The sequence below is a fragment of the Spea bombifrons genome, chromosome 4 (genome assembly GCF_027358695.1).
Source record: "Spea bombifrons isolate aSpeBom1 chromosome 4, aSpeBom1.2.pri, whole genome shotgun sequence".
Classification (NCBI taxonomy): Eukaryota; Metazoa; Chordata; class Amphibia; order Anura; family Pelobatidae; genus Spea; species Spea bombifrons.
The window spans coordinates 45,515,687-45,535,324 of NC_071090.1; the positions used below are offsets into that span (position 1 = coordinate 45,515,687).

The 19,638-nt window shown below is 41.0% G+C and overlaps 2 protein-coding genes across 4 annotated transcripts in view; both read right to left on the bottom strand.

Moving 5' to 3' along the window:
• MSRB3 (methionine sulfoxide reductase B3) overlaps positions 1-6,089 on the bottom strand; it is a 42,593-nt gene extending 36,504 nt beyond the window's left edge. The window contains exon 1 of one of the 3 annotated variants that reach the window (XM_053462769.1): positions 6,008-6,089. In XM_053462769.1, coding sequence (XP_053318744.1) covers positions 6,008-6,059 — 52 coding nt within the window. In that variant the 5' untranslated portion in view covers positions 6,060-6,089. The remainder of the gene's footprint in view (positions 1-6,007) is intronic. The other 2 variants (XM_053462766.1, XM_053462768.1) reach the window with 2 other exon arrangements.
• A 3,354-nt stretch (positions 6,090-9,443) lies between these two features.
• On the bottom strand, positions 9,444-17,756 carry LEMD3 (LEM domain containing 3). Its single transcript, XM_053462770.1, has 13 exons — positions 16,573-17,756; positions 14,612-14,643; positions 14,094-14,160; positions 13,778-13,845; positions 12,763-12,842; positions 12,511-12,650; positions 12,245-12,346; positions 11,867-11,969; positions 10,592-10,767; positions 10,388-10,469; positions 9,952-10,057; positions 9,786-9,864; positions 9,444-9,698 (listed from the first exon to the last, which is right to left on the bottom strand). Exons 1-13 carry the CDS (start codon positions 17,717-17,719, stop codon positions 9,535-9,537), a joined length of 2,346 nt encoding a protein of 781 aa, XP_053318745.1. The 5' UTR covers positions 17,720-17,756; the 3' UTR covers positions 9,444-9,534.
• Positions 17,757-19,638: the final 1,882 nt, after the last annotated feature.

Consider the following 19,638-nt stretch of genomic DNA (forward strand, 5'->3'; position numbering starts at 1 on the left):
GCGAGTCTCCCTGTTCGGTCCCGGTGCCGGCTTGTAATGCAGAGCGCCGGAAGTGACGTCAATTTCCGGCGCTCAGCATTACAAGCCGGCACCGTGGCAGAGCAGGGAGACTCGCCGCAGGACTGTTAAAAGGTAAGTACCGGGGTCGTAGATTATGGCGTCGGCGAAGTTTAAAATGCCGCCCCCCCCGGCGTCGGCGGGGGGGGCGGCGTTTTAAACTTCGCCCCAGGCGGCGTTAAGTCTTCGGCCGCCCCTGAGGTTAGGTAGTCTAAACAAAAAGTCCTTACCCAAGTAAGGCTGACCTCACCTTCCTTCCGATAATTCTTTCAAATCATTGGGAACGCTTTCAGCGCTTGCGCACAGTAAATCGCCGCCAGCTTACTCGCGGTAAGTATAAAATGTGCAAGAAGATCTGTTCATCTGAACACATCTCCTGCATGGGAAAAAAAGGGGGACAGGAGCAAATGCATGTTCTGCAGCCTCCTCCCGTACATTTTAAAGGAGAATCACACAGCTATTATATGCATAAATTACATATGACAGCTGGAGTGTCCATTTAATATATTACGTATTCCGCATCATTACTGCCGCTGGTAAAGATACCACAGTATCTCTGATGTCACTTTCACATAAAAATGCCACAAGCAATGCAAATTTGCAAACTTCTTTGGTTCAATATTATGGGGACAAAAGCCAATAGTAATGAATGGTTAAAGGCAACTCCAACTACTCACTTGGTAAAAATATTTAATTCGTTTCAGTACTAAAAAGGATCCATGGAGTGGGTCAGATAACCTGCCATGTGCAAAGAAATTAAACCCAATATATTGAGCATAACACAATAATGTAAGGTTTTTAAAGGGTCTAATTTTATGATTAGTGTTTTATTTTATATATAATAAACTTCAAATACTGAGATGCAGAATTATTACTTTACAAAAGTCTCCATACGGCGAATACTTGACTCCACCACAAATGATCTGTGTTAATTTAGTTAACTTTGGCAGCATGCCCGTATCTATTATAGATGATGCCGTATGTAGCGGCACGAAGCTTGGCCTCTTCAAAGAGGTCTTTGTGCTGCGCGGCCAGTCCACACCAAAAGTACAGACAGATAAAGTGGCTGTGTGCATAACGCCATTTTTAAAGGGTACCAAAAGGAAAATTGTCGATTTTAAGAATAATTTGCAAGTAAAATTATTATTATTGTACAAGCTTTTAAGACTGCAGGATATGCAGGGGTTTTTTTTTTATAATTATTATTAGTATTAGGATCAAAACACTGTTTTTGAGGCATTTGCAAGGTATGGTAAACATATTCTGATTAGAAATTAAAGAGTACAAAAATATCACAACACACAAAATGTTACATTATAATTAAAGATATCTTTAAATATTCCAAGATTTTCCATCTCGGATGTAAGGTGTTTTTATGCGATACAAATTTGTACTTTGTTTCATTACTCAAAATATTCCTTAGATCACGGCCATAATTATTTTATTTAGCATTGGTCCTACGAACAAGTGATATCCCAAAATCTGAGTAACGCAGCATTCTTTGTAATACGTCAGGGGGGATTATACTAAATTGGTTGACAATGATGACCACTTGACCAGATTAAACACTGTCCTCAAAGTATAAAAGAAATATATGAAACTAGAGGTGTGAAATGTCTGACAAGCTCATATTTACGTGCTTGTAGTAGTTTTCATGTTTGAAAATTATTATTTAGGATATGCGATTAAACTTGATCCCATCTAACAAAAGAGCCTGGGAGGGCAAACTTATTCTATAAAAGGTAATATTGGCATGGAAAGAATAACCACGAGAGCCAGGGAAAAACTTCATAGCAATCTCAGCATTCCATTCCGAATAAGGTTTAGAGAAGACCAAGCCATGAGGAAATTCTGTAATACATTAAAAAAAAAAAATGACCAGAAAAGCATTAAAATATCCAAAACACTCCAGAGACAAAACATAGTGATGGTTTAATCCTATACTAACTTTGATATATGAGAAATTATTCCACTAATGATGCACTCAATCCTTGGGAATGATGAAACTGTAAACATGTATTTTCCTTTTTCGAAAAAAAGGTGGAACTCAAGGCCTAATAGTGCTTAGGAGCCCTTAGTCAACCAACCGGTCTGGTTGGTCTTCCAATATCACCTCTCTCTTGATAGGCGAGGGTAGTGGTAATTGTTGCCAGTCAAATCTCTCTGCCTCCATGCCCCAACAATTAAAGGCCCGGTTGGTAAATGAAGAAGCACAGTAAAGGGCTGCTTCTATATCAATGATCCAGAAGGTGGAGCTGTAGCGATAGAATGCTTCATAACCAAATCTCTATACAATATGATTATCTTTTATTATTATTATTATTCATTTGTTACATTTTCGGTAGGTTAACAAAGAGTACCATACAATGAATCAAATTAAGCTGCATTGCTTCTGCATTTATTGACAATTAATAATTAAACGAATCAGACATAAAGATATGTGCAGTGCTTTCCAGCATTCTCACCAATCCTATTCTTAGGTAAAAGCACATTTTATCACACCACCCAGGGGCAAGTTGCTGGCAATACCTAACAACTGCCATACCGAACATTGGTTCTCACAGATTCCCCAAATTAAGCAGTCCATAATGCATAGTCTGGCTGTCAACCCTGTGCATTTATTTGTTTTTTTATTTTTGAAGGGGGGGGGTAGGAGACCCAGAAAATTAGCCTTCAATTAATACCTGCTCATAATGGCAATGTATGCTCTAAAATCTAAGAAACTATGCACTAAAGTGTTAGTTTTAGTCAATTTTATATCGGTGGCTAAAACTATTCAGTTATAAAAATAATCTGCACAAGCTCGGCTGTATTCAACTGCGTGTATTTTATGTCCCACTGACATCATTGTACAGCGCTGCAGAATATGATTGAGCTATATAAATCATTAATAATGTGGACTCGGTTTTGGAACAAGAATTGAGAACTTTCCACATCTTCGCCGACAGCAGATTCATCCTGATTTTGACTGTTCGAGGTGACACATGTAATGTTAAATAGTGTAGGTTTCTAAGTGTCACAACATCCTACCACACAATGAGCTATGTTGCAAACACAAACCTAAATTATATATAAATGTCAGTAATGACTTTTAGTTTCTCAGATCTCAGGCAAATTTAAGCAAATCATATTGACTGAACCCAGTCAAATGATAGCCTGTGTCCCTGTTAAGTGAAAAGATCACAGAACCTTATACTATACTATAAAATATATACAACTTCCTAAGTTATTGTAAGCTTGCAAGAGCTCCCCGACTATGCCTTATGGTTGATGATACTGTGAAAAGTGTATATTTATTTGTTATTGTTAATGTTTAATGTTATATTACATTGAAATGGAATCTGCTGGCACTCTATAAACAATAATAATAATAATAAATAATATACGGTACATACTTATGGTAAATTAAAGTATACATTTCCTTTAGAAAATATCTAAAGCATAAAGGCAGTGTTATAAAGTCTCATGGAGTCCGGCATGAATACAAAGTAAAAGTACAAGTGAAAACACAGAAGAAACAAAGTATTTAGGAAAGAGTTGAACTCCCAGGATAATTCAGTGCATTTGGAGGATTGCCATGTCACAGAAGTTAGTGACATGTATTAAAAAGTTATTTTAAGAAAATAATCTAAAAGTGGCCCAAAAAGAGGGTAAGGTGATATTTCACTGATGTAAAGTATGTGTCATACATTTCAGCTCTTAAGGACTCCAAAAGCAGACTGAAAGTTTCTGTGTGTCCGGCTTGACATTTGGGGCATATCACAGCTTTTAGCTAAATGTTAAAGAATGGTAAAGTAGACATTATAAAGACCAACCCCAAGTTTCTCCTGTGGGAGGACAGGGCCAGATAAACTCTCCAATGATGAGCCCCTCATAATTGGTTTTTAGGCTGGTTGGAAGAGAGGTTAAATAAACCATGGTAATAACCCTAAATTATTGGAATTTATGAAAGAGGTAAGAACGAGGTTCCATTTATGGCATCTCATGCATGAACGTGCCACTAGAATGTTTTTGCTGCATATAGTCTACTGAGTAATCTGCTAGTAGCTGAGCGGTCTGCTGTCCCACAGGCTCTACTAAGGATTCTGGCTAAAACCCAGATAGACAGAAATAGAAGTATATAAGCTATGATACAAGTCTTTAGAACCCAATGGATGCTGGGAGTTCTTAGTTCTGTAAATGTTGTAGGACTGATCGAACACAGCACAACAACTCCAATTCAACTTGAGTAGATGGGAGAATGGGAGCTAATGTTTTTTCCAGTGGTGGTAGTGGATGCTACGACGACATTTCCATTCTTCTTACAAACCTTCTCGTAACGATCTCTGTTACTGATAATTAAAAGCTAGCGAACTACCAACTGCCATAAGTAACCCAGTGGGCTGCATTGATCATTGGTGCAATGATCTATAAAAAACTTCCAGTCTAGGACACCTTGAGATATTGTGAACAAAAGTGTTATTTACAAATGTACACAAGCAAAGGGAATTTATACTAAGGAACCGGCAGTGTTCTGTAAATGGGAGACATCAATAGGTTTCCTCTAAAGGCCAGCAGGGCAGGTAGAGAAGAAGGTGTGAAGGAGAGTTCCGCTTTCACATCTATATGGAGTATGAACTAGAGCCCTGCGCGGGACTGCTTTTTTAATCCCGCTCCCGGCCGCTCCCGCGGTTTTTAATCCCGCTCCCGCAATGTGGGTGTTCCGCTCCCGCCACTTTTGTGGCCAATCCCGCCCGCTCCCGCCACATTTGTGGCCAATCATGCCCGCCTCCTTACCTCGAGTTGTTCCCTCACGGCGTCTCTTCTCTTGCTCCGCCCAGGAACAAGGCGGAGTCACAGGAAGTGACGTCACATCACGTGACTCCGTTTTGTTCCTGGGCGGAGCAAGCTAGGAGACACTGTAAGGGAGCAGCAAGAAGGCAGCCTTGCCGGACTGCGCGGGATTACCGGGACCCGCAGGTACAGTGCCTGACCGCCCGCCCGCAGCCCCAGCAAGACCGCCCACAAGTTTTTTGGCGGGTCCCGCGGGAACCGCCTCCCAGTGCAGTCCTCTAGTATGAACATCTAGATGCCTTATTACACAACACTAGGATAACAGTCTTGGACAGCTCCTCAACAGACCGGTAGCAGCGTGTTGGCCTAACGGACAGCGCGTGGTCTACCCTGTACCCACTAAATGCTGGAGCTATATTATGGAGACAATAAAATAATAAATACCATAAAAATCTAAATAGAAATAGAAAACAATGTGGGAGCACTTAAGTCAAATTCTTTTTAAGCATAATTTTAGCAAACGTATTATATTAACACAGGGGTGGAATAATTCCTCTGATCATCAGCGTTTGCTTTCATAACAAGTTACTTATGCCAAGATACTGAAATATTAATAAGCAGTGAGTTTTTGGACAGAAACATTGTCAACAACTTCAACGTCACCTTGCGTGGTAGCAACCGTTATAAAGCGCTGCTTGCAGTATTTACAGTATAAGGTGGTATTATCACGCTGTAAAATAATGCAAAACTCTTCACTAAAGGGAGAGTTGGCAGGAGAGCTGTGGTTTTAACTATGAGGAGATGTTGTCACTATACATTATACAGGGCCAACCAAGCTCTTCCTGAAGCAGAAGCTCACTGGGGTTGGTCGTTAATAATGCATAGCGAAGTCAAGGAGCTGGGAGCACAACACTCCAGTGTGCCTTTAGTGAATAGACTCCACGGAGTTAAGTTCTTCACTAAGCAGTTACCCCATCTGCGCAGCGTATAATATACCTGGATAATGCCCAGCGTGCCAAAGAGGCAGAGCCCCGGGTAAAGCGATGAGTCCGGGAAACCTGCTCCAGGTACCGCCCAGGAAAGCTCTAGAACGTAGAGGGATGGATGGGGGGGGTCACTTACAGCCCCCACCCCTCAAAAACAACGAGACTTCCCTTTATAATATAAGGATGCTTACCTGCTGCAGCGAGGGCCAGTAGGGTGCAGAGACAGCGCAGAAAGAGGTGCATGCGCCTGGCTGCCAGGACAGTAAGGCAGTCGCACAGACAGCAGTGTAATGAGCACGAGGTCTGTGGGTTAATGCTGCAGCTTTCTACCTACTGGAGTTCGCTGTCTCTTGAGACGTATCAGCTACTGTCTCCCTCCTACGAGTTTCCTATCTCTCTCTGTCTGTCTGCGTCCCTCCCTCCCCTCTCACTGTATCTAACGTCAAGCTGAGTGTGACAGACATGCGTGAAAGGGATGCCGGGAAATTCCAGTGCAGCCAGCACCAAATATGAGCATGGAATGAGCCGCCGCTCGCGAACACTTCTTTTTTAGCTGCGTTCCCGCCTCCTATTAACCATTAAAAGACCTCTGAATGGCGCTGCGTCTTCTTGAGTGAAAGCTGCATCAGAAGAATAAGGGCATCTCTACACATGGTGTCTGGATCCTGGCCGCGTTTTCCACGCTACCCCAGCTGTGGGTATCGAGGTAGTTAGTTGGGACTGCGAGTCCTGACAAAGCCAGCAGGGAAGTTTACTTCAAAGGAGGAGAATTGTTAGAACAAGCGGCCAGTCTAAAACTAGAGGGTTAGAGGCTTAGATGTAATGTAAGTAAGTTTACTTTACTGAGAGGGTGGGAGATAAATGTCTCAGCCTCTCAGCAGAAGTGGTAGGGGCTAATACAGTGAACGATTTTAACCATGCATGGGATAGACATAAACCTTTTCAGACCAAGGACTTAGATCTTAGTCTTTATGTTCTATGTCAGGGAGTAGCACGGTTAGCGTTTGGCATCCAGCGACACTGTCATCAACAGCGACACCAGCCGTCCTGATAATTCACTATTTCAAACGTTTGTCTGAAAGGGATAATTGCATAAAATCATAAAGCCTGTGTATTTAAACATATATACATTTTATTAATCAATAAAAGGTAATAATAAGCAGTTATCGCTCATTTTAAAAAGATAAATGTCTCTGTTCCTTATGTTTGTCACCCCATTCCCTCTACATTGTAAGCAGGGCTCTCTCCACCTAACGTATCGGTTTGTCTCTTAGTCTGTCAATTCTCATCTTGTCATACCCCTTGAGTATATGTATTGTATTAAGCGCTGCGTAAACTGTTGGCGCTATATAAATAAAATATATAAATTATACAAATTTATATAGCGCCAGCAGATACCACAGCGCTGGTATAACTGAGTCTGTAAGATCATTTAAACACAATAACAAAGTGCTACAAAAGGAGAAGAGGGCCCTGCTCTTGGGAGCTTACAATCTATTTGGTGGTTGAGGGGAGGTGAAACAGTATTAGAGGACTGCCTAGACCGGGATGAGTTGGTCGAGTCAGGATGATCTGTCGAGCTTGTGAGTCGTACAGATGGCTGGGTTAGGATGATGGCTGAGAATGTTAGGAGGAGGGTGGGTTTTCATTGAGAGATATACATATATATATATACATATATATATATATATATACACGTGTGTGTGTGTGTGTGTGTGTGTAAAAGGGGCTGTACCCCAGACGCAACAAAATATAAAAAAAAAAAAAAAAAACTAGATAAAAGACAATGTTTCTGCAAAAAATGCGATTTAACCAGCGCCACCTACTGCTCCAATATAAAACTGCAGTCAAATAAAATTGCTTCACAGGGAGCTGCTTGGACTAGGGGGACCATGTCCGCTATTTTTACAGAACACTAACGCAGTACATATTACTGACCAGTGCCTGTAAAGCGCAATAATATTGTAAATAGGGTAGCGTGACAATATTTGCTGCAATAAGTTGACACTTAACATGCACCGTCAAATTACTTATATTTGGGTAAGATACCCAATATCCCTTTGGAAGTTTATCACAAAAAGTAGCTTCACTGAAAAGAAAAAAAAAAGTCTTACAAAATGTTTTACAAGACAAATTAGACATCCATTTTGCACCTTCTTTCAAAGCACCTTTTTAATGTAAAGTCTGACACATTTGTTAAAATACATTGGGTACATGAGCCAGATGTTAATACTTTTACTGTACGTAAGGAATACACCAGTGTCTGAAGCAACATAATGAAAAAATAGATTTAACATTTGTAACAAAAACTGCAAGAATGGCCCTACCAGCACGTATACCGACTTGACGCAATACAAAACCTCAGTATATTTCAATACGCGATGCAAAGATTCAGGCAAGCCAATTGTTTAAATAAAATGATACTGTAAGGCACACATTTGCTTGGTTGAAGAACAGAATTGATCCCGTTTTCTAAGAAAAGGTGCATCTTCTGTGCAAGTTCATGCAGACTGAGTAACAAGAAGCATCGCTTAGAAAGGCAGACATCGGTCCGAGAAAGGATATACCATTTAAATAAAAATATAACAATTTGTCGTATCCTAGAGAAAGAAAAAAAGTCAAGTAGAATGAAGGACCCTTTTCATAAGAAACTTTAATGTTGATGAACAGAAGCAAGTCTCGTTTTTTGCTGCACATTATCTACAAGGTGTCACAGCCCGAAATAGCAATTTGCACGCGGTTAGCTTTACACACGGTAAGGAAGCCAAGACTGCTGAAAACTATTAACACGGAGGAAGGCGATATCAGAATACCGGCCGTCGTTACAATCCTGGCTAATAAATACAGCGTTTCACAAAAGAAATTGTTCAGGACTCTGCCAACTGTTTCTTTATTGCTCACAATAATTTGAATCTTTACAAATCGGTATCAGACCTCACAAGAAACCATAGTCAGACATTTTATATAAAACCTATAAAAGATAATTAAACTTTTATCTAATACTTTTAAAGGTATTTGGCTGTTTGACCTTTACGAGATGGCGCAGCCAATTATATAAAATAACATTATGTTGAATAAAATAGGAAGCTTATTTACTGCATGAAAGCAGACATTTGCACAAGACTGTCGCCACCACCATCACTTACATTTAAATACCAAATCCAGTACATCGTTATTTCCTGCATGATCAACCAAGTCAGATTCGTCCTGCTGCAGCACGATTTATAGAGCAGCAGAAGTCTTAACAGTTCTCCGCAAACGTACACTTTAACCGTTGGGTGTATTTATATATACAAAACAAAAATGTTAAAAAAAGAAAAAAAAATGCAGGATCCCATAGGAATTCAATAAATTATATTCTGCTTTTCACTAAGAAAACAGTCATCTGGGCCACAAACAATCCAGTAACATCCGAAAAGTCTTTAAAAAAAAAAATAAAAAAAAAAATCCTCATCTAAAAACGTGGTGCGATTTTGCCACTGTTATTTTCAAAATCCCTATTTTTTATATTAGTTCACCATTGTCCTTTGAATTGTTTTAGAAGTCCAAATAACCTTTACAACCACGACGGTGGGAAAAATGAAAAGATAAAATTAAAAAAAAAAAAAAAAGGAAGACAAACGCAGGTTTTGTTTTCTTTATTTTCCCCTTGCAGCCAGGTTTTTTTTTTGTTTATTTTCCTGTTGCAAATAACAGTCATCAGTGGTACACAGTCTTCTCATAAGGATGACGGAGAATTCAACGGGCCTGTCCGCAGACTTAGTTGTGACAGAGAGTTCATGTGTTTGTTTGAAGGCTTCAAGGGAGTGTTGCACGTAATAGCTTGAGGGAAGCGGTGATGGTATCTGTCCAACCGCAGGTATTTCACAGTCACCAGCTTTCCTATGTGGAGAAATAAGGAGTGTTAAAATAAAGCATCTTATTTAATCATATTGCTCTCTAAACAGGGGGGGGGGCAACAATTCTTACCATCAAACCATGACCCATGCAGCGATTTAAATGCTTTTCCAGCATATTCAGGAGATAAGCATTTTACATACACGCAGCCCTATGGGTGGAAAGAAACAAAAATCACGATATAATTTGTGTTGAAGTAAAAAGAGGAGAATCAGAAGAGGTAAAAAAGGATAAGTACCTCTCGAGAATTCTTATCTACAGCAATATGGACAATTCCTTCATTGTCGCTGCACTTCTCCAATATTGCTTCTTGAATCGCCAAATGCCAGTGATCACCAATTTCACTAACCAGGAGAAAAAAAAAAAAATAGACGGCAAAGAAAAAAAAAGTTAAGTCATACCAGGGGTTACAAACGCCATACATACATTTTTAGGTGTGTGCCAACTCTTAGAAAGAAATTAAAACCAAGAACAATGAAATACATACATTATATATCAACCAGATTTTTTTCTGGTAGTTCTCCTTGTAATAATCATTTACACACAAAGCCCTGATTGGCCACTATCAAGACAGACTTTAGCTATTAAAGAGTATACTGTTTGTCCTTGTAATTAACAAAAGCCTCAGTGGAAAAGTCAGTTTTTGATTTTTTTTTTAGATTACGTATACTTACACAACAGGATCAAACATATTGCGTATCTTTAGACAAGGTGTTAAGCTGTTTGGAGGGGAGTTTCTTCTGTCTAAATGGAAAGCTGCAGATAAGGGAAAACAAAGTGTTCAAAAAGGGTCTAGAGAGTACATTACATATGTTTTAAAGGGTCATTCCTAACCTTTATGTTAATAACTTGGGAATGCGTATGTAAATAGGAATTACCTTGACCTTGCCATACTTTAGATGGCATGACAGGAACTTTTTCACACGCGGCAGGCGGACGCCATTTCCAGAGTAGCACGTTCTCTCCGGCTATCTTCTGCAGCTCGCTGTGGACTCGAGATTCATTGGCGACCAGGAAGTCAACTGCTCGCTCCCAAACCAAAGCCAGATTTTTCCTTCAAAAAGAAAAATTCAATAAACGTTTCTCAATAACACAGAAACACTCAAGCACGGTAATCAGCCACAGATCAGTAAAAGGGCGTCAGGTACATAAAAATGTTACTACCCAGTCATAACAAGGGACAGCAGAGCATTCAATACATTTGATCCAAAACAAAAGTCACAGTGCCAATAGCTCATGCAAACTCACTCACTCTGTTGCCTGTTTTATATGGCTTCCAATACCTTATGTGACTTCTATCCTGGTTTGGCTTTTATATTTTATATCCAAGCCACATTGTTAATATGGAAACACATTAAACATTACTAAAGTGCTTCTTTGTATAAAATCCACACACAACACTTATCTACAGGCTTATGGATCTCTATGAATGCAAAGAAATAACTAGAACGCCCCGAGACCAAAGTGATTTAACTGGAAACTACACAAAAGTTTTCTACCAAAGTTTGCTAGAAATACACAAGGTCAGATAAAAATCATCTGCATATTAAACATTGGCTGCATCCTTAAAGGGGAACTGCCTCCGTAGTTTGGAGCACTTGTGTGTATTTTGATAAATCTATCCATAGTTTGCACTGTTGGTGTCACCTTTTCTTTAGAGACATTTAGGAAAATAGAATCACGGAAGCCAAACCAAACAGCTTAATAAACCAGTAAGTAAACCGTAACAGATTAGCTACATCTGGCAATATAACACATTTTTACGTACACACAACTGGATAGCCACTATTATATCTGTTCCTAAGGAATAAACACAAAAACAGTATCGCCAAAAAGAACAACAATATGAGTGTGGTGTTCGAAAGGAGAAAGCCACACAAAACGTCACATGACTGACAATGGCAGACCCCAGGTCTGCAGATAAAAGGGAATTTATAGCAATAAATAAGTTAAAGAGCAGTATTTTAACAAATCAACATCTGACATTTTGTTCTTTTCTCGGGATAGCCCTCAATTTTTTTTTGGAAAAAAAAACAAAAAACGAGCTGCTTCAGTGTTAAGTGTGCCCAGCAAAAAAACTTTAAAGGAGGCGAAAATCACGTCTGGAAAGATTTGGGCATTCAATAGTTCTAGTGTTAAAAAAAGAAACATACCTGTCACGTGGTGGTATCAAGGAATCTCGTAAATGTGGAACGGCCAGAAGTGGCTCTAAACCTTTATTCTCTTTACAAGCCTCACTGTGACTCTTTAAGGCATCTACAAAGTAGAAATCAGTTATTTTTATCCTTATTCCAGTTCAAGTTATAATTGGGTCACAAAAAATTGATAAGAAAAATGGATGTAGTCCGAGAGTTTGTTGAACTTGACAGCTTTTAAAGGGCCAACATGGAAAACAGTAACATTACGAAAGCTGAAGAGACTTTTGAGGTCACAAGACCTTAAGTAAATTGTCACAAAAATTGGCAATATAATCTAAAAATATAAAGTTAAAATACATAAGGAATACAGAAGACCAAATGTTTACTATTTACCTATGATTTTAACCACCATGTCGAACATCTGCCTGCTTTCTTCCTCCTCTTTAGACCAGCGATATCTCATGTATCGAATTCCACCCAGGAGTACGGCTACACCTGCAAACAATAATACATTTTAGGATTTCAATGCTTAGTGTGAATAGCCAGAATCTGGTGAAAGAAAATCACAACCCATACTTCGTCCACTCCTTTTGAAGAAACAGAAACTATGAAGTACTAATGGAACGAACAAAATGACATTATTACTGCTCGTCACTTACCAAGAAGAAGAAGAGACAATTTGTGTGCTACAGTAACTATGGCTCGTCGGACGCGGCATACAAAGGACATTTGTGGCCGGGTGGATTCCAAGTACTTCACGTCACTTATATCTAATTTTCCATCAACATCCCCAGAACACCTATTTAACAGATTAGAATATTTTTTAGAAAAGTCTTGCTTTAAGTGCAACACACAAATATATACATATATTAGATATTATATATATTACAAGTTATAGAATCAATACTTACTTAATACCAACATCTTTCTCAGAATGTAAGATCCACAACAAGGAGTTATTAAATTCATTTGCATATTCTTGACCTAAATCCTGGAGAGGTGTAAGAAGAAGTTTGGTGAGATCACCCAGACAGGCACAACATTTATATTAACATAACATTAGTTTCATCTGCTCTAGCCACGTAAATCCTTCACAAAATCTGTAAAATTAAGAACACTTGAATTCTGTTCTACAGAAGAGAATACAGCTAGAAGACCATGCACGATATGCAGCAACTACGATCAGTTTCCTAGCAATAACTAATTACGAATCTATCTCCAATGTCCGTTTGTTTCATTGTAACAGGGCCTTAAACCCAACTGCATTTAACTTTGATAAGCAACAAAAACGCTATGCATATGTCTAAGGCTAGGACATGCAAAAGTAACAAGGTATGCCACTTTTTGATCCCATACCCATTGTTATGTAGGCTCCCTCTTTTGCATATACCTGCTGTTTTATGGCACAGCGTATGGTTGGAAATGCATTTCATACACATACAGCCATTTCAATCTTATTAGAGATAGTCGGTGCAGAACAGGAAAAGCTTGGACTCAAGCAGGTGAATATGAATAGCAAGATTCAGTAACCTTATAAGAAAGAAATGCAGAGCACAGCAAGCACAATACTTAAGCAAATGCTCTGAAAAATAACTCTTATAATCAGACCTTAAATAGACTACAAGACTAAGATCCAGATCCACCGCAGCGCTGCAGGGGACCCGAATCCTCCTCTCTGGCTGCCGGCAGGAGTAACCATTTGCATAGCTGGGGGGGGGCAGATTGGCATATAGGTGGTATAAGGCATATCTGGGAGGCAGATGTGCATAACTGGGGGAAGGTTGGCAAATAAAAGGTTCTTCCTAAATTAATATTCAAATTGAGGGGTCGTCTTATAATCGAGCAATGCGGTGTATAGATCTCTATCATTGACCAATGCATGCAAATATACTTGGCTAACAAAGACAAAAAAAAAAATTAAACTACCTTTAAGTATTCAGTTGCTTCCTGGACGGAAATTTTACCATAATCTGTGTCACCACATATATGATCTCCTAATAGGATGCAAAAGAGAAAAATATTAAAAGAACAAATTAGAAAAGGCCACATATAATGGTGTTTATATTTCAAGCTCTACATTAATATAAACAGAAAGATTGCCAGCTTTGTTAACAGGTCTTAAAAAAAAAAAAAAAGAAGGCCTGGAGAGATGTCTGTCTGAATGGCTGTGGATAAACTGCACACTTCCTAAACCCCAGCTTTACCATGCACCAGAATATATGGAAAAAACGCATATTAGTACCTGCAGTTTTAGCCAGCTTATCGTGTAGTTTATGCAGGGTGCTCATGAGGAGGTTCTTTCCACCTGTCTGCAAGGAACAAAAACAACAACAAATTATCCTCACAAATCTGTTTCCAGAATTAAACATATGCAGAAAAACTACGAATGTACAAAGAGGTCACTATATAACAGTTATAAACGTAAGGTGCCGCCAGCGCCTGTGTAATGAGCAAACTGTGGGTTACGTATATATATATTACTGTCATGTATACCTGCCTCAAACCCATACTGGATAACATGGACAGATTTCTATATAGTGAAAGACTTCTGCAACTATTCACCACTTCCACAGGTGACCCTTTTTAACTATATTCTCCCGACGTGATCAGACGCAATGCATGTCTGATTACAAAATTCTAGCAATACCTACAATGAAAGTATAAGAAATATAACATGTACCCTTTTATTTTCCCATAGTTTCCTATATAAAGGAAAAACATTTTATAAAATGGCCAAACGCTGCAGTGCTCCATACTTACTTCAGTGCTGGAAAGTTCGTCTGGATTTCTTACTGTAAAAACAATAAGTGAACAGGTTTCATATTTAAATAAAAACTGAAAACATTTAGCCAAAAGCATTACAATACAGTCACAAATACAATACAGTCATCTCATAAAATGGACCAATACATTTTCATGGTTAAAGCTGCATGGACATTCACAAGAATGACTTGGAGACATGGAGGTCACGGTTCTAACCATTTATGCCGAGTTGTTGGTACACAGCAAGTGTCAAAACTCACACGATATTTATTGGTAGTGGTTGCATTCACTGAGCTCCCATGTCGCATCATGCAAATTTTTCTCACCATTTAACCTTTACTACCAAAGAGGACAAGAATTGTCTAAGGAAGAACTATTTTATTTAAAGGGAAACTGAAAAGGACAGCAAAGAAGAGTTAACTCAATCTATGTCAACAGTTGGTTGGCCAGCACCACTATACAGCCATTGCAACTCTTAGTCCTTCTGAAAAGATCATTACTTGTTGATGCATCCATGTTAAACAAAAAGCCTTGTACACAGATTTAAAATGCCAGCTATATGGCCGCTGGTATATAAAGTGCTCTATAGATGGCAAACAGGAAAGGTGCAAACCTTATTCCACTTCCAGCTGGAGGGATATATGACTGTTATTCTGTATTATACAGATTATAACCATCTGTACAGCAGAGCGGTCCTTCGAAAAACTCAGTGCAGTATGCGAGATCAGTTTGGGCAAGTTCAAAAACAAAACCGGTTTTAAAGATTCAGGTGTCATTTCAGCCGATTAAAAATTATTTCTAATTATTTTAGTCCGGTCCACAAGTGAGGAGGCTGGATGCCATTGCTGCATTGAATCGCGTCTATGTTCTATATGGTGTATGATTGCTGAAGCTTTAAGAATTAAAAAACAGGTGCGATTGTGCAGGCAAAGGGACATTATGGTAGAAATGGGTGCATTAGCTGTGTTTGCATCTGTGCTATTTATGTACAGTTTATATATAAACTCAATACTTTAGTTATTGGGACAGTATCTCACTACTAAGAGTGGAAAACACTTGTGAAGGACGCATCTGCATCATCTGACATTCCAGGGAGTGATTCCACATCACACACAATCACTAATATGCTCATAAAACCCCCATTAACAGAGTAATTACAGAGAAAACTATATTGGAGCATGATGGGGGAAGAAATCACCAACGCACCCTTCACTTCCATGTGCACCGTGTATTTACTCCTGCTAAGGAAACGCATTCATTGTTTACATCTACTGACTGGCCTAATATGGACTCAGTGCCGGTTCTTCTAACTTAAATCTGACGAGAACTGGTTTTCACTTTTGATATACGCTGAAGAACACAGTAGACAGATGCTCATTCAAGTACTTGAGCCAGAGGCTACCAGACGGCAACAGGAATGTCTTCCACAATTATTTACACTAAAATGTTTCAAGCTGGAGACACAATTATGCTCTGTGAACAAGCGACATGTAAAGATATCGTGACCCAACGTACAGGAGAGACATACACCGTAAAGGGGGTGATTGGAACCACCAATCCATCATCCTGGCCGCCAGCAGTTTTATGCCTCCGTGGAATGTGTGAAAACGTAGCTATATAGAATCCAGGTATGACACACAAAATCACTTCAATTGGCTAAAGAAACATAAATCGTTCATGAGAAGCTTCCCAGGGTTTTTCCCCCTGGCATGTACAGAACAGTCCTCGGCTAGGTTAGCATAACAGGTATCCAGATATCGTGGACCCACAACACCCAAGATGATGAGCTAGCCACAGGTGGGATCACCCCCAAAACGGAACGCCAATACCAAGCCATCAGCTCTGTGGATCATCAAGGGGTTCTAGTTGCGGAACCCATGGAAGGCTACCTGTGTGCCCCCCCAGCTGGCCGGACACACACAGCACTCACACCCCCTGCAGGTACAATGAATACTTACTGAGCTCGTCTCCAGACGGTCCCGCTGTGCCACTCACTCTCAGGTAAGTCAGTCCAAGCAGCACAAAGAAAAGGCAGGCGGCAGCTAAGAGTACCATGGACAGGTAATGGGCACTGAAGCCTCCTGGGGGAGACACCTCACCCCTGAACTGTTGCAGCAGTTCCTCGTCGGGCTCCGGGAGCTTCTTCTTGGCGCTGGAGTACGGGTAGTGGGGGAGACTGTGGTTAGAAGACGAGTGGTTGGGGTGGGAGACTCTACTGGGGAGACTGTTATTAAGCACATAGACCCCGGAGGCCTCGGCGCTGTAGCTGCCCCCCATGTGGTTACTGGGCTTGCGCGTGAATCCCTCAGCCTTGTCCGTGTTTGATGGGGAGGTCTTCCGGACGGCTCCCCGGTGCCGAGTGGTCACATCGGGTACATCTTCGCCCCAGCCCGGTTTGCTGGGAGTGTCCGGGGGGTCCATGCCGTTGCCCCTTGGCTGTTTTACCATACCCCGCCTACTCCGGCGACTCTGCGGCTCATCCTTCCCCGGCTCCTCCTCGTCTGAGTCGGAATAGTCTCTGTGATAAGAGAAGCGGCTGCCGTTCATGATCCGGCCTTTACTTGCCTCTCCCTCTTCTTCCTCCTCTTCGTCGTCGTTGTTGTCGTCGTCCCGCCCTGGGGGGTTGTGCGGCCTGCGCACCCCCCACCAGCCAGGCGCCTTCCGCCCGTCTGCCTCTCCGTCTGCAGCGTCCACGCACCCCCGCTGGGCCGGGCTCCTCTCCGGATAGGAAGCGTTAGCTCTCTCCCGCCGCCCTCCCTGAGCCCCCAGTCCGATATCCGCATCCGACTCATCGGAGCTGAAACCGACTAGTGGAGACGGCTTACCGAGCTCCTTCGGTGGGCTCTGGCGGGCCCCTCTCCTGTGTGTCACGTCTCCGCTGTGCGGGCGGGATCCCCCGCTCTCTGGGAGACCAACCGCCGCAGTCACAGTGTTGTTGTTAGTTATTACCCGCGTTTTCGCGAACCGAGGCTTCTGATCCTCCCGAAGCTTCTTAAGCTTCTTCAGGTACACCGGCCGGGTGCTCTCGGTGACCGGGCCCGGCATCATTCCGGAGCGCTTTAACTCAGAAACGAGCTCCTCATCCGTTAGCTGCGCGGTTGCCATTTTGACCACTCGCTCGGGCTCTCTGCCCCCTCCTTCCACGCGCTGGCTGGGTCCCGGAAGTGACGCCATCGGACTAGATGGTGAAGTAGACCCGACGCTCGCCGGCGTCGGGGGCGCGCATACCTGGCTACCTCACCTCTGATCAGTGCACGAGGCCGCCTTAGTGCAGGAATGCTTAGGAGGGATAGCTTAACAGGTTGCGGTAATAAAACGAGAGGAAGGATGCGGGGTACGGGCAAAAAGCTACATATTTGTATCGCGAATTAGGGTCATTGCCACATGTTCAATCCTGTCTGCTTAAAGAGTCTAACAAACGGCGCAAGCAACCTGGGACAGTAGATAATAAGTACATATTCTGTATATATATAACTGTGTATCCCAGCGAGTTTTACACTCTAAAGTTACACACTTTATGGACCTCAGCAGTCTCCTAATTAGGTGGAAATTATATCTGAAGAAAAGACTTTGGAGACTTTGTGAAAGATTATTATTATTATCTTTTATTTATATAGCGCCAACAATTATGTAGCTTTATGTATTTTTCTACATAGCCCCAATATGGGCTAATACAATACCATCCAGTTGGTAGAGGAACAATACCGTTGGCTAGATGAAGACATAGGGCGTGGGGATTAGTCATGGGAATCGGGGTTTTAGCTGGGAACCGTTCCGTTGATGTCCAGGCCTTTTGGAAATTATAAAATGAGCCACCCAGGCAGAAAATATAAGTCCTTGGGGTGCAAACCGTCTTTTGGGGAGTAATAGAGAAGGCAATACAGCTCTTTTGCAGGGACTTCATATCAGCATTTTCCACCCAGTAAAGTAGATAACAGAGAGTACTGTACTGAGTCCAGCAGAACACTAATTTATTATTATAATTATTATTTTCTACACTACAGAGCAGTGGGAAAGGGATGAAACTTCAGGAACCTAGAAAAAATAACCAATCAGAAAAGGCAGATTATTGCACACCCTCAGTGCTCTCATGTAAACCTAGGGAAACTGACCAACCAACTTTCTGTGTGGAACCGGCACATAAAGCTTTATTGGATGTGGATGCCCAATGTCAATTCTGCCAGGACGCCGTTTCCCCTGCTGGGCACCAGCTCCCACACCCATCACGCCTCTATCCGTCCCAGGAGTAAATAATTCCAACATGAGAATTTACTAACGTATTAATATGCATACATTTTTATAGGTATTTTTATATATATATATATATATATATATATATATATACACACACAAGTGGTAATATCCTTTTTAATGTAGCTACACTGCATTCAACACATACACTATGCATTGCCGTTTCAGATAATTTATTATTTATTGTTTTATATAGCGCCATCAAATTCCGTGGCGCTGTACAATGGGTAGATATCAAATGGTAGGGAATTTTGAATGGCACTGTTTCTTTTCAATGCAGTGTTGATACCTGGTGAAACCCAGAGACTCTGGGAGAAGCGCCACTTCTTCATGTCGACACATGAATCCTCCTGGGTGGAGGAGTAGGGTCCTGAAACGCCCCACTCCCTGTGCATTTCCCTCTTAAATGCCGGTGTGCCCCGTGATGTCGGCAGGAACACCCACTGATGTCACAGGGTAGACCTGGCTGCATCCTTCATGCCAGAGCCTAAAAGTTCCTAGCTATGGCAGTGTTTCAAATAAATTGCTTTTTTAGGCAATATCATTATTATGTGTGATACTTTACAGAAGTAGGGTATCAATTATGATTGAGTTCTTTATATGGATTCTAAAACTGATAAATCGGTTTTTCATTTCCTGCAAGTTTAGGATGCTAAAATGCCAAATAAAAAAAAATGATAACCAGTTTATTTCCAAGAAAGAATGTGCACATACCAAAATAGAACTACTCTATAGTGTAACGATTGTGTGTTGCATCAACTCTTAGTGTTGAC

Coding starts and splice junctions, on each gene's coding strand:
- LEMD3 (XM_053462770.1), bottom strand. CDS start 17,719: ATGGCAACCGCGCAGCTAACGGATGAGGAGCTCGTTTCTGAGTTAAAG. Junction 10,058..10,387: donor AATATGTTTGATCCTGTTGT/GTAAGTATACGT, acceptor TCTCCTGGTTAG/TGAAATTGGTGATCACTGGC. Junction 9,699..9,785: donor GCATGGGTCATGGTTTGATG/GTAAGAATTGTT, acceptor TTCTCCACATAG/GAAAGCTGGTGACTGTGAAA.